Genomic DNA, 14,597 nt, shown 5'->3' on the forward strand with positions numbered 1-14,597 from the left:
ATACTTTTTATAGGCACTGCTTAATGTAAAAAGCAGTCCCAGCACAGACCCCTGTAGAACACCACTGGTTATCAGCAGTCAACCAGAAAAGGCTGCCTTTATTCCCACCCTTCACCTCTGCCAACCAGCAAATGCTCCATCCATACTGGTATCTTTCCTTTGTGCCATTGACTAGTAGCTTTTTAAGCAGCCTCATCTGTGGAATCTTGTCAAAAGCCTTCTGGAAATCCAAGTACACAACATCCACCAATTCTCCTTTGTCTATTGTGCTTGTTTTTTCTTCAAAGAATTCCAACAGATTTGTCAAATAAGATTTTCCCTTTAGGAAAACGTTTTGACTACAGACTATTTTACCATGTGCCTCCAAGTACCCTGAAAACCACATCCTTAACATTCGACTCCGACATCTTCCCAAACATTGAGGTCAGATAACTGGCCTATAATTTCCCTTCTCTGCCTCTCTCCCTTCTTGGAGAGTGGAGTGACATTTCCAATTTTCCGGTCCTTAGGAACCATGCCAGAATCAACTGATCCTTGAAAAGTCATTAATAATGCTTCCACAATCTTTTCAGCCACCTCTTTGAGAACTCTGAAGTGTACACCATCTGGTCCAGGTGACGTATCAGTTACTATTCAGACCTTTCCGTTTCCCAAGAACCTTCTCCCTAGTATTGGCAACTCCAGACACTTCTGGTGCCGGACACTCTTGAACTTCCAGCATACTGCTCGTGTGTTCCACAGTGAAGACTGATGCAAAATACTTACTCATTGACCCCCATTACTACCTCTCCAGCATCATTTTCCAGCGACCTGTTGTCTACTCTCACCTTTCTTTTACACTTTTGGTATCCTTTTTAATATTATTGGCTACTTCATATTCCATTTTTTCCTTCTTTATGACTTTTTAGTTACCTTAAATTGGTTTTTAAAAGTTTCCCAGTCCTCTAACTTTCCACTAATTTTTGCTCTATTATAGGCCCTCTCTTCGGTCTTTATGTTGGCTTTGACTTCCCTTGTCAGCCACAGTTGTGTCATCCTGCCTTTAGACTACTTCTTCATCTTTGGGATGTATCTACCCAGCGCTTTATGAAATTCCAGTTATTGCTGCTCTGCCATCATCTCTGCTAGTGTTCCTTTCCAATCAATTTTGGCCAGCTCCTCACATGCCTTTGTAATTCCCTTTACTCCCCTTTAACACCGATACATCTAGCTCTTCCTTCTCAAATGGGCACTAGCCTCCCCAGCATTGAGGACACCTTCAAAAGGCACCATCCATCATTAAGGACCCTCATCACCCAGGAGTTGCCTTCTTCTCATTACTACTATCAGGGACAAGATTCATAAACCTGAAAAGATTACTCAACGATTTAGGAACAGCTTCTTCCCCAGCGCCGTCAGATTTCTGAATGTTTGATAACCCATGAACACCTCCTCAGTGTTTGCTCTTTTTGCAGTACATACTTATTGTTATATATTTCTCTTTGTAAATTACAGTAAATTTTTATGTCTTGTTCTGTATTGTTGCAAAACAAATTTCACGATGTTAGTGGCAATAAACCTGATTTTTGATTCACAGATGCTGCTCAACCTACTGAATTTCTCCAGTAGATTGTTGTAACTCATCTGAATCTCCTGTAATGCCGGAAGTTACTCAAAATGACTCTATGCTCAGTTAGGTCGTGCCACGCAACAGATCAGGAGAGAGATTACAGCACACCATTCTACAAGCAATCTCATCAGATTCAATTTATTTGTCCATTCAGTATCAGTACCACAAAGTACAATTTGTGCTTAAACACACCGAAGTAAGAATCTGATTAAGTTTTAAAGGAACGTGGGATCAAGGCAGACTAAACTTTCAGATAAATATAAATATGTTGACACAGAGATCATATACAATGGCAAAGGAAGCTTTCTGCATCACAAGCAGTCAGTGCATCACACAGCCTTTGCTTACAAAATAAACGAGCAGAGACTGGAAGGTAAATATCCCTTTCAACAAATGGAAGATATAGCAATGCCCAGAGGGAAAATATCCTCAGAAACCACAAACCTGCTTCACACAACAACAGACACAGGGCAGAGACACTCATAAATTAAAGGCGCTACTTCACGTTGTCACCAGGGGACAATACAGAAAGAAATGACACACACCCACTATACATCTCAGTGCATTATGTTCACCTTGATACTACCCAATCAAACGGCATTTTGCTAAATACAATACTGAAATAACATTGGCTCTTTTAGCAAGCATGACTTTGACACTACACAGAAAAGATGAGAATACTTCTGTTTGAAAATTCGTGGAGGAATGTTCAGGAATTTTCATCCAAATGTCACCTTCTTCTGATAGGTCTCTCAATGATCTCACACCAGGCTGATTTCAACAAACCTTGGTCCCAAGTGAATTGGGTTAAAGCTGAATCTGGCTCTGAGATACAGAGACCACAGAAGATAACTCTGGATTGTGTTAAAGATCTGTCTTGTACTGATTGGTTGAAGACTATGAATGAGAAACAGTCCAACCAGTTTTATCTCTGCTTACATTGGAATCACTATTTGCTTATTAACGAATAAGTACATGCAGTTTGTTCCTCCACTGATGAAAACGTACACTAAATAAACAAACAGAATTCTACCATTGTCACATCCTAGCAGTATTCAGAGCATCCTTATAAGATTTGGTAATTACAGTTTAATGTAGCTTTTTGTTTCAAAACGTTGCATCCATTGTTAAACGGGTTTAATTAAATTCACTAGCCTTATTGTTTAGCTCAATACATACATGTTGAATTACAAAGATGCAACATCAAAACTTCACAGACAGTAATATTCTCCTCAGTGGGAAGGGAACATTTGGGGATCAGAGTGTGGGAACGCCTTGATGTACAGCTTCACTCTTAACTGCTGGCTTCTTCATCTGGCTTATTCATTTTCTTTAGTGAGTTTAGTAACTTCTGGGGAGTAAGGACATGTGTCGACCCTGCAGTTGAGACATAACACAATTTAGAATGGTGGAAATACAAATTCATGACATCAGCAGAATTAATGTAACTTTTTAAGTAATATTTTAAAAATGCACTCCTCTTTTCCTTGTGGTATTGAACGTCAGCAATTCCTTTCAGCTGTAGTATCATTCTATAATTTGTACAGTCTCGGAATTGATTTATTTGCCTAGAAATGGGATTCTGCCCTTTTGTGTGAATGAAATGAATGTTTATCAATCAGACTATCTGCAAAAAATTACCTAGCCAACACCCCACCTAAAGTGATGAGTGTGGCTTGCATTTGAACCTGAGTGCATGGCTCCCACAGGGACATCACACACAGTACAACTACATGCTGATGGCTGTCTGCTCACTGAAGGAGTTCCAACCCTCACTGGAGGGGCATTAACCCACTCTGCCGCCAACTTTCTCCGGAGGGTCACTAACTCTCACTGGCACCAACTTTCACCAGAGGAGCACCAACCCTCACTGGAGGGACACTAACCTTCACTGGAGAGGCATAACCCTCTCTTGTCACTGATCTTCTCTGGAGGGGCACCAATCTTCACAGAAGAGGCACTAAACCTCACTGGAGGGTCACCAACCCTCATTGGAGGAGGAGAACTATCACTGGCATTAACTCTCACTGGAGGGGCACTAACTCCCTCCTGAAGGGTCACCGACCCTCTCTGTCATCAACCTCATTGATCAAGCTCATTAATAAGTGAATGAGCTTAGAGCGTGAATCAGTACTTGGAGATATGATCTGGTGGCCATTACAGAGACTTGGATGGCTCAGGGACAGGAATGGTTACTTCAAGTGCCGGGTTTTAGATGTTTCAGAAAGGACAGGGTGGGAGGTAAAAGAGGTGGAGGCATACACTATTGATCAGAGATAGTATCACGGCTGCAGAAAAGGTGGACGCCATGGAGGAATTGTCCACGGAGTCTCTGTGGGTGGAGGTTAGGAACAGGAAGGGGTCAATAACTTTACTGGATGCTTTTAATAGGCCACCTAATAGTAACAGAAGCAAGGAGCAGATAGGGAAACAGATCCTGGAAAGGTGTAATAATAACAGAGTTGTTGTGATGGGAGATTTTAATTTCCCATATATCAATTGGCATCTCCCTAGAGCGAGGGGCTTAGATGGGGTGGAGTTTGTTAGGTGTGTTCAGGAAGGTTTCTTGATACAATATGTAGATAAGCCTACAAGAGGAGAGGCTGTACTTGATTTGGTATTGGGAAATGAACCTGGTCAGGTGTCAGATCTCTCAGTGGGAGAGCATTTTGGAGAGATGGGAACAAACAAGTTAGAAAAGTGTGCAATTGGAGTAAGGGGAATTGCATTCAGGCAGGAAATTGGAAGCATAAATTGAGAACAGATGTTCTCAGGGAAATGTACGGAAGAAATGTGGCAAATATTCAGGGGATATTTGTGTGGAGTTCTGCATAGGTATGTTCCAATGAGATAGGGAAATTATGGTGGGGTGCAGGAAACGTGGTGTACAAAGGATGTAATAAATCTAGTCAAGAAAAAAAGAAAAGCTTACAAAAGGTTCAGAGAGCTAGGTAATGTTAGAGATCTGGGAGATTATAAGGCTAATAGGAAGGAGCTAAGAAGGAAATTAGGAGAGCCAGAAGGGGCCATGAGAAGGCCTTAGCGGGCAGAATTAAAGAAAACCGCAAACATTCTACAAGTATGTGAAGAGCAGGAGGATAAGACATGAAAGAATAGGACCAATCAAGTGTGACAGTGGGAAAGTGTGTATGGAACTAGAGGAAATAACAGAGGTACTTAACGAATACTTTACTTAAGAATTCACCATGGAAAAGGATCTTGGTGATTGTAATGATGACTTGCAGCTTGGGTATGAAGATATTAAGAAAGAGGATGTGCTGGAGCTTTTGGACAGCATCAAGTTGGGTAAGTCGCCGGGACCGATGAGATGTACTCCAGGCTACTGCGGGGGGCGAGGGAGGAGACTGCTGAGCCTCTGGTGACGGTCTTTGCGTCATCAATGGGGACGGGAGAGGTTCTGGAGGTTTAGACGGTTGCAGATGTTGCTTCTTTATTCAAGAAAGGGAGTAGAGATAGCCCAGGAAATTATAGACCAGTGAGTCTTACCTCAGTGGTTGGTAAGTTGATGGAGAAGATCCTGACAGGCAGGATTTATGAACATTTAGACAGGTAAAATATGATTAGGAATAGTCAGCATGGCTTTATCAAGGACAGGTCATGCCTTACGAGACTGACTGAATTTTTTAAGGATGTGACTAAACACATTGATGAAGGTAGAGCAGTAGATATAGTGTATATGGATTTCAGCAAGGCATTTGATAAGGTACCCCATGCAAGTAAAGTAAGAAAGGAGTAAGTAAAGAAAGTAAGTAAGTAAAGAAATGAAAGTAAAGAAAGTAAGGAGGCATGGGATCCAAGGGGACATTGCTTTGTGGATCCAGAACTGGCTTGCTCACAGAAGGCAAAGAGTGGTTGTAGACGGGTCATATTCTAAATGGAGGTCGGCCACTAGTGGAGTGCCTCAGAGATCTGTTCTGGGACCCTTATTCTTCGTGATCTTTATAAATGACCTGGATGAGGAAGTGGAAGGATGGGATAGTAAGGTTGCTGATGACACAAAGGTTGGGGGTGTTGTAGATAGTGTGGAGGGCTGTCAGAGGTTACAGCGGGACATTGATAGGATGAAAAACTGGACTGAGAAGTGGCAGATGGAGTTCAATCCAGATAACTGTGAGGTGGTTCATTTTGGTAGGTCAGATATGATGGCAGAATATAGTATTAATGGTAAGACTCTTGGCAGTGTGGAGGATCAGAGGGATCTTGGGGTCCGAGTCCATAGGATGCTCAAAGCAGCTGTGCAGGTTGACTCTGTGGTTAAGAAGGCATACAGTGCATTGGCCTTCATCAACCATGGAATTGAATTTAGGAGCCGAGAGGTAATGTTGCAGATATATAGGACCCTGGTCAGACCCCACCTGGAGTACTGTGCTCAGTTCTGGTTGCCTCACTACAGGAAGGATGTGGAAGCCATAGAAAGGGTGCAGAGGAGATTTGCAAGGATGTTGCCTGGAATAGGGAGCATGCCTTACGAGAATAGGTTGAGTGAACTTGGCCTTTTCTCCTTGGAGTGACGGAGGATGAGAGGTGACCTGATAGAGGTGTATAAGATGATGAGAGGCATTGATCATGTGGATAGTCAGAGGCTTTTCCGAGGGCTGAAATGGTTGGAAGAGAGGACACAGGTTTAAGGTGCTGGGGAGTAGGTACAGAGGACATGTCAGGGGTAAGTTTTTTACTCAGAGAGTGATGAGTGTGTGGAATGGGCTGCCAGTAACCACGGTGGAGGCAGATACGATAGGGCCTTTTAAGAGACTTTTGGATAGGTACATGGAGCTCAGTAAAATAGAGGGCTATAGGTAAGCCTACTAATTTCTAAGGTAGGGACATGTTCAGCACAGCTTTGTGGGCTGAAGGGCCTGTATTGTGCTGTAGGTTTTCTAAGTTTGTATATTTCTAACCTCCTCTGGAGCAGTACCAGCCCTCACTGGCACCAACCCTAACCAGAGGGGCATTAACCCTCACCGGGGTCCTCATTGGCACTAATTGTCACTGGAGGTACACTAATCCTCATTGGAAGGGCACTAACCCTCACTGTTTCTAACCCTTAACAGAGGGGCAGTAACCCTCACCAAGCGAGGCATCATCCTTCACTGTGGGAGGATCAACCCTCTCTGGCACCAACCCTCATTGGAAGGGCATTAACCCTCACTGGCACCAACCTTCACTGGAGGGGCACTAACCCTCACTGGCAGACCTTTACTGGAGGGGCGCTAACCTCACTGGCACTACCCTGACCAGAAGGATATAAGACCTCCCCCAGTTGGTACAAACCCTCACTTGAGTGGCATAAACCCTCACTGGCATTAACACTCAATGGAGAGGCATCAATTCTCACTGGCACCAACCCTCACTGGAGGGTCACCAGCCCTCACTGGCACAGACTGTCTTTCAGTTTTTAAGAAGACTGCAGCAAACAAATATACTGCAATTGCAGTGCTAATCATGGATAAATATTAGCTTTTTAAACAGTTTAACTTTAAAATTGGTTTTAAATATGACCTCATGAGCACAATACCTGTTGTAGGCATCAGCAGCAATGGATGTGATGGATGCCATGTAGGACCATCAGGCTGTGAGGGGAGGGCAGGGAGCTCCAGATTTACCCAATAGGGCAACTGGATGCTGGTGGCTCAGTCAGGCATTAGATTTACCCAATAGGGCAACTGGATGCTGGTGGCTCAGTCAGGCATTAGATTTACCCAATAGGGCAACTGGATGCTGGTGGCTCAGTCAGGCATTAGAATGGAGACACTCTTAGCCAGGTCCATGTGACCCAGTAGTTTGACTGTACAAAGAGCCTGGCTCTCTGTGTGACCACAATCAGCATCCCTGAACCATGGAGACAAACTGAAAGAAGATTCATGTTCCTGATGATACATAGAAGTGCACGCTACAAATGACACGCTCCATTAACACACACGCACTCACGCTGGCACATGCATGAACACACAGAAACACTCAAACGTACACAGACACACACAACACACAGAAACACTCAAACGTACACAGACACACACAACACACAGAAACACTCAAATGTACACAGACACACACAACACACAGAAACACTCAAATGTACACAGACACACACACACTCAAACGTACACACACACACACACACACTCAAACGTACACACACACACACTCAAACACACACACAACACACAGATACACTCAAATGTACACACACACACACACACTCAAACACACACACAAACACACAGATACATTCAAACGTACACACACATACTCAAACACACACACAACACAGAGGTACACTCAAAAGTACACACACACACACAACACAGAGATACACTCAAACGTACACACATGGACACACAAACTATAAACACACACACAAACACCCTAAAAGCAGTGTCACCACTGAGTCGTTCATGGACTGAGCATTTCAGTAACTAGATGTTGAGAAGCATGTTTACTGTTATTGTAAGCACACTCTTTGACAGTGCCTGAATTGCATGCAGTCACTGCAGAAGCTGCCCACTCAAATCCACTGACGTCAGAACAGAGTTCCATCATATACCATGTACAATAACAAAGCGTAAAGTGTGCTCTAAGTTTTACTGTGTACTTTGCACCTAAAAGCTCAAAGTTCTGCTTTTAAGAGTGGAAATGACTTCATTTGATATGTATCCCTGCTAACCCAATTTCACAGGGAATGGCCTGGGCCTTGATATAATGCCTCCACAATCATTAGTGTGCAAAATGTATTTTATGGTTTCCAATCTCTAGGCAACTGGTTGTAAGGTTATGATACAAAATTACAGGAAGTGCTCATCACCACAGCACTAACATTGAAATATTGCATGTTTAATCACTACTCAATTCACAGGTCTAACTGAAGGTTTTAAAAGCTAGAAATGATACTTTTTAATTAATTATAATTTTTAACTATAAGGAAGATCTTTTTAAATAAAGAACTTGTGTTAACCATTTGCAGTAATAACGGCATTCCTGATTTTTATGTTCAGAATGGTAGTATATTTCTCTCCAGGCTTAATCTCTTAACCACTTAATTTTGCATTTAAAAGGCTGAATATATGTGACCAAAGTTTATATTTTGTGTGCAAAATAAGTGTTTGGGAAAAAATCTTAACAGTACCCAAAGGGTTAAGCAGAAAAGTCTGATTGGTAAACTGTAAGCATTTTTCAAATGATGGATAATTTTTTATCAACGTACTTCTAACATATGAAAGATTTTGTTGGCATTGTTACAAGTTCATTAATCAAAAAGATTTTTAAGATTGCAATTATGAAAGAGAAGTTTCAGTAAACAAAGAAAACCCTTGGAAAGAGAAGAGTTTCTTTTTAGAGGCTTTACTTTTCATTGGTAATTTTCACTCCTGTTTAGGAGCCTGATCCTCAAAGGTAACCCTAGAGGACTCCCTGAAGGTCGGGTGCCTCAAGTCCATGAGAAACTGTGTTGGAGTTATAGTGTGGGTAGAACCTGTGAGAGAACAGATGCCAGCTAACACCCTTATAACGAGCTAATGTCTGTCCATATTAACTTCCCTGCATTGCTGTTAGGATTGGTACATGCACACTTGCATAGAATTTGAGCCTCTTCCCAGCTGAAGATACCAGGTGAAGTTGAAGCAACTCTGCCCTGTTGGACAACCTCGCACTCTGAAGCTGAGGTTCAGTGCGGGCAACCTGGAAGCAGGGAAGGACTCAAACAAGCATTTACAACGGCAGAGAACAACTACCATGAGAGAAAGGAGAAAATAATCGTGGCTGAAGGAAAACAGGTCAAAACACAGCAAGCATAAACCAGCAGCAATAATGAAGAATTCAGAAACTGGCTTTCCAGAGGACAGTGCAACAAAGTACAAGCAGTTAACACTCAGCATGAAGTTGTTCCACTATCAAATAGACGAAACACGCCACAAAGCAAAATAAAATCAAGCGATGTTAATTTCATCAAACGAAGCAAAAATCGGAAGTAAATGCACGCAAACTGACTTACCACCGTGAATATACTGCTGGCTGATTCTTCTTAATACTTACCTATTAGCACTTCCCACTTGCCATTGGCCTGTGTCACCTCATAAGCACACCGCATCTCCGAGCATGAAGTCCCTCCGATAATGAAGATGATGAGCCGGGGTCCTGTCCTGTACTCTCCCGGAGTTTTATTCTTATGCCAGTGACCATATCGGGCACTGCACAAAATGTCACAGAAACATCAACAATCAGGATGATTCTCTAGAATCCACAGACACAAGCTGCCCCGTGGAGATTAATTCTATAAATCTCTCCCAATAACAACCATCAACAGGACTGCATTGCATGGAACATTATATATAATAAACATAAGATGCTTTCACCTTCAGAGTTCCTGCTTTGGAATTATTCACCGGAGAAAATTTACCCAATTTCCACCCAGACCCTTGGTCCTTCCCCTCTCTCCAACCCCCTCCACTGCTCTCCTTCCTCTTTCCTCATCTCCTCTTTTCTACTTGTGGTTCTTTCTCCACTAAACAGAGAATGCATCACACATTTTGTGCCATCTACAAGGAGTGGGACTTGGGGAAGGGAAAGGAAGCAAATGTGAGGTATAGTAGCTATTTCTTTCTTTATTTAATTTTATTCTGTGCCAGTTCAGGTACAGGCAGTGTGTTACCCTGCAACAGCTGACCTACATGACACAGGGTTGAGTTCAAGAGCTATGAGGTAATGTTGCCACTCTATAAAACCCTGGTTCGACACACTTGGAGCATTGTGTTCAGTTCTGGCCATCTCAGAATGCGGAAGCTTTAGAGAGGGTGCAGAGGATACTGCCTGATGAGGGTACGTTCAGTGAGTGAGGGCTTTTCTCTTTGGATTGAAGGAGGATGAAAAATGACAGATTTCATAGAGATATACAAGGTGATAATAAGCATGGATAGAATGGACAGTCAGCACCTGTTTTTCCAGGGCAGCAATAACCAGTAAGAGAGGACACCCTTTTAATGTGAGCGGAGGAAAGTTTAGAGGAGATGACAAAGGAAGTTTTGTTTTACACAGAGAGTGATTAAGTGCCTAGACCTCAGCTACGGGCGGTGGTTGAAACAGATAAATTAGGGACAATTAAATGAATCTTAGATAGGCGCATGGATGATAGAAAAATCCAGGGCTGCGTAGGAGGGAAGGGTTAGATTGATCTTGAAATAAGCCAAAAGGGCAGCACTGTGCTGTGCCTTGTTCTCTCACCAAATTGTCCCTCAGGGAGAGCTAAATCACAGCTTAAAGTAGATTGACAGAAATATCGACAAATCACATTGGAAGAAAATAATCACGAATCGAATCATTTGCCAGAAGTGATTGTATCACTTTCTTCGTCGACACTTATACTTGATAAAGTGTCGGCAATAAACGTATGACAGCTTTATCAGTCTGCCCCATGCCAGGAAATATCTCCAACGTATCACCAGTATCAAATAACGGGTTAATCTTGCCCTAACCCTTACTCAGTCCACCCCATACCGGGAAATATCACAAATGTAACCCTTCAAAATAACAGGTCAACCTCGCCCTAACCCTTACCCAGTCCAATCCATGCCAGGAAATATCACCAACATCACCCTTCAAAATAACAGGTCAACCTCGCCCTAACCCTTACCCAGTCCAATCCATGCCAGGAAATATCACCAACATCACCCTTCAAAATAACGTGTCAACCTCGCCCTAACCCTTACCCAGTCCAATCCATGCCAGGAAATATCACCAACATCACCCTTCAAAATAACAGGTCAACCTCGCCCTAACCCTTACCCAGTCCAATCCATGCCAGGAAATATCACCAACATCACCCTTCAAAATAACGTGTCAACCTTGCCCTAACCCTTACCCAGTCCAATCCATGCCAGGAAATATCACAAATGTAACCCTTCAAAATAACAGGTCAACCTTGCCTCCAACCTTCACAAGTCATAGGTTTCATCAAGTCCGAACTCCGGGACTTTGCTCCTTCAACTGGAGTCTGCAGGTCAGAACTAAGAGTATCAGAATCTGCTTCCTCAGGAAGTTATGAATACTTGGAGTAGTTTCTGCAAAGGGAGGTAGCTGCTGAGATGGTGTGTATATTTAAGGAAGGGACTGATAGATTCTCAGAAACCGAAGGAATGTAGGGATACTGGTAGGCAAGACTGGGACGCAGTGACATAGATTTAACAGGCTGTGTTGCCCAGTGCTGCTTGCAGTCAGAATCCAGTCAGACACTTGGGTAAGAAGGTAAAGGAAAGCCACAAGCCATCATTTGTCAGAGATTCTGTCACTGAGTATTAGCCAACAAACAACAGACTTTACTATTAATAGTATTCCACATTCCTTTGTTGTGCTAACACCCACATCTCCAGTGCAATGCCACTATCCAATAATACAACCGTACATCACCGACTGTACGGTAACTCTGCAGTATATGCACCGACACGGCAACAAGCTCTCATCGTCGAGTCCACGTTCAATGGCTACCACACCTAAACAAAATTACACTGCGCAAACTTTCACTCCACAACACAAAGTGACGTGGGGGACGTGGTTTTATATAAGGTATTCAGAGAAGAAATGGGTGGCCACCATGAAGAGAGAGGGAGACAGGGAAACCCAAGAACCCATTTCACTCCAACACTATTACTCTATAGTGAGAACAAGTGTAACTTGGGAGTTCAGCCAGAGGCTAGATGATAGCACTGTGGGCAGGGAGATCAGTGAGGAGGGACAAATACCACTTGAAAGGATAAGTTCCAGGAGGGAGATCAGAGGGGCGAGGCATCCATTTGCAGGGCTAAGATCAGTAGGGTGGGACAGCCACTTGCAAGGATAACTGCCAGGAGGGAGATCAGTGGGAGGGACGTGCCCCTACATCTCCTCACTCACTACTACTCAGGGCCCCAAACAGTCCTTCCAGGTGAGGTGACACTTCACCTCTGAGTCTGTTTGATCATCTACTGTTTCAGTACTCCTGGTGTGGCCTCCTGTATAGCAGTGAGGCCCAACATAGATTGGGAGACCAAGTACCTATGCTCCATCCACCAGAAAAAGCAGGATCTCCCAGTAGCCACCTATTTTAATTCCACTTCCCATTTCCATTCCGACTTGTCAGTCCACGGCCTCCTCTACCGCCGTGATGAGAGCCACATTCATGTCGGAGAAGCATCACCTTAATATTCCGTCTGAGTAACTTCCAACTTGATAGCACGAACATCGATTTCTCGAACTTTCGGTAATGCCTCCCTCTTTCACCATTTCCCATTCCCATTTCCCTCTCTCACCTTATCATCTTACTTGTCTATTATCTCCCTCTGCTCTTCTCCCTTCTTTTTCTTCCATGGCTTACTGTCCTCTCCTCTCTGATTCCCCCTCTCCAGCCCTTTATCTCTTTCACCAATCAAATCCTCAGCTCTTTACTTCACCCTTCCACACCTTCTGGTTTCACCTATAACCTACTGCCTTGTACTTCTTCCTCCCCCTCTCCCCACCTTCTTACTCTGACTTCATGTTTTTCTCCAGCCCTCATGAAGGGTCTCTGCCCAAAACATTGATTGTTTACTTTTCTCCATAGACGCTGCCTGGCCTGCTGAGTTCCTCCAGCATTTTGTGTGTGTTGCTTGGATTTCCAGCATCTGCAGATTTTCTCTTGTTTGTCTGTTTCAGTTCTGATTAAGAGATTCAGCCTTGAAACACTGAACCTGTCTCTATACCCACATATGCTGCCTGACCCGATGAGTTTTCAAAATCTTCTGTTTAATTGGACATTAACTGCACTGTATATTGATCCACTGTGCATCAACCACTGTACATTAGAACTCTTTGCAAAGACTTCAGCATATATTAGACTCTCCTGTGCATCATACATTAACCCTACTGTACATTAACTCTACAGATCTACACTGACTGTACACTGACCCTACGTTTTTACTCTGAATGAATGAATGATTGATCTTTATTGTCATTATGCATAGATACAATGAAACTGTTTGGCTTCCTCTCAGGCAATTAAATAAAGCAGTAGATAAAAACAGGACAGTAATAGAAAAACAGTATTAAGTAGATAAGTAGCAGAAAATAAGTTGCAGCAGCACCAGAATATCACAGTAATGCACAAAGTGCTGTTAGTGCAAGTATTCGGGTCCTTGTGTGTGCTCACAGTTTCAGTCTAAAGATCTACCCGATTGTACACTAACTCCACACTAACTCTACAGATCTACACTCACCATACACTGACCCCAACGCTATATTGTACTTCAGCTCTGTACATCTATGCCGACTGGACACTGACCTCACGTACAGTATGTACATTAACTCTGCAGTTCAATGATGACTGTACACTAACCCCACACTGCATTGTACAGTAACTCTTCAGATCTATGCCAACTTTGCACTGACCCAATGCCGTGCAAATGTTAACTCTACTGATCTACACAACAATGCACTTGTAGATGAAGTGAGGTAGTTTATGTTTAATGAAATTTAAATATATTTTATTGAACTCCAAAACATACATCCCCAAAAGTACACTAAAACTCTGCTTAAAGAAGTCATTACTTCAGACCAGCCTCTTAGAGCAAAACCCAACTCAATGTCATTGGTTGTGAATTATATACATTTCTCCCAATTACGATACGCTGCACAGCTCCCCCCCCCCCTCAGAATTCACTAAAACTGGCATTGTGAGCCTGTCTGGAGCTCGGAACGGACGCCCAGCTTGGGTCCTCTGTTCCATAGGTGGAGGAACAGCGGGTGCCTCTGCCTCATCCAGAGATGCGTTGGCACACTCATGGTCATGTTGTGATGTCAAGGACATTGCAGCAGAATACTCCCAAAGCTTGCTGGGCCAGTTTAAGATGATCTATGTTCATGTTAACTACTCTTATCTATGATAAAAAGCCTTTTCTCCCTGTTCCAAAATGCGATTATGGGCTATCGTAAGGGGACCTAAGGGGATGCTGGTGTGTATCATGGCGAA

At 43.1% G+C, this 14,597-nt stretch overlaps 1 protein-coding gene across 3 annotated transcripts in view; it reads right to left on the reverse strand.

Annotated features, from left to right (window-relative positions):
* Positions 1-1,715: 1,715 nt before the first annotated feature.
* The window catches only part of LOC132407470 (syntaxin-binding protein 1), a 132,974-nt gene continuing 120,092 nt past the window's right edge, over positions 1,716-14,597 (reverse strand). For all 3 annotated transcript variants that reach the window (XM_059994055.1, XM_059994056.1, XM_059994057.1), the window contains 2 exons: positions 9,659-9,813; positions 1,716-2,986 (listed from right to left, as the gene is read on the reverse strand). In XM_059994055.1, the coding sequence (XP_059850038.1) occupies positions 2,904-2,986; positions 9,659-9,813 (238 nt within the window). In that variant the 3' untranslated portion in view covers positions 1,716-2,903. The remainder of the gene's footprint in view (positions 2,987-9,658; positions 9,814-14,597) is intronic.

This window comes from Hypanus sabinus, chromosome 18 (assembly GCF_030144855.1).
Source record: "Hypanus sabinus isolate sHypSab1 chromosome 18, sHypSab1.hap1, whole genome shotgun sequence".
In the NCBI taxonomy this organism is placed as follows: domain Eukaryota; kingdom Metazoa; phylum Chordata; class Chondrichthyes; order Myliobatiformes; family Dasyatidae; genus Hypanus; species Hypanus sabinus.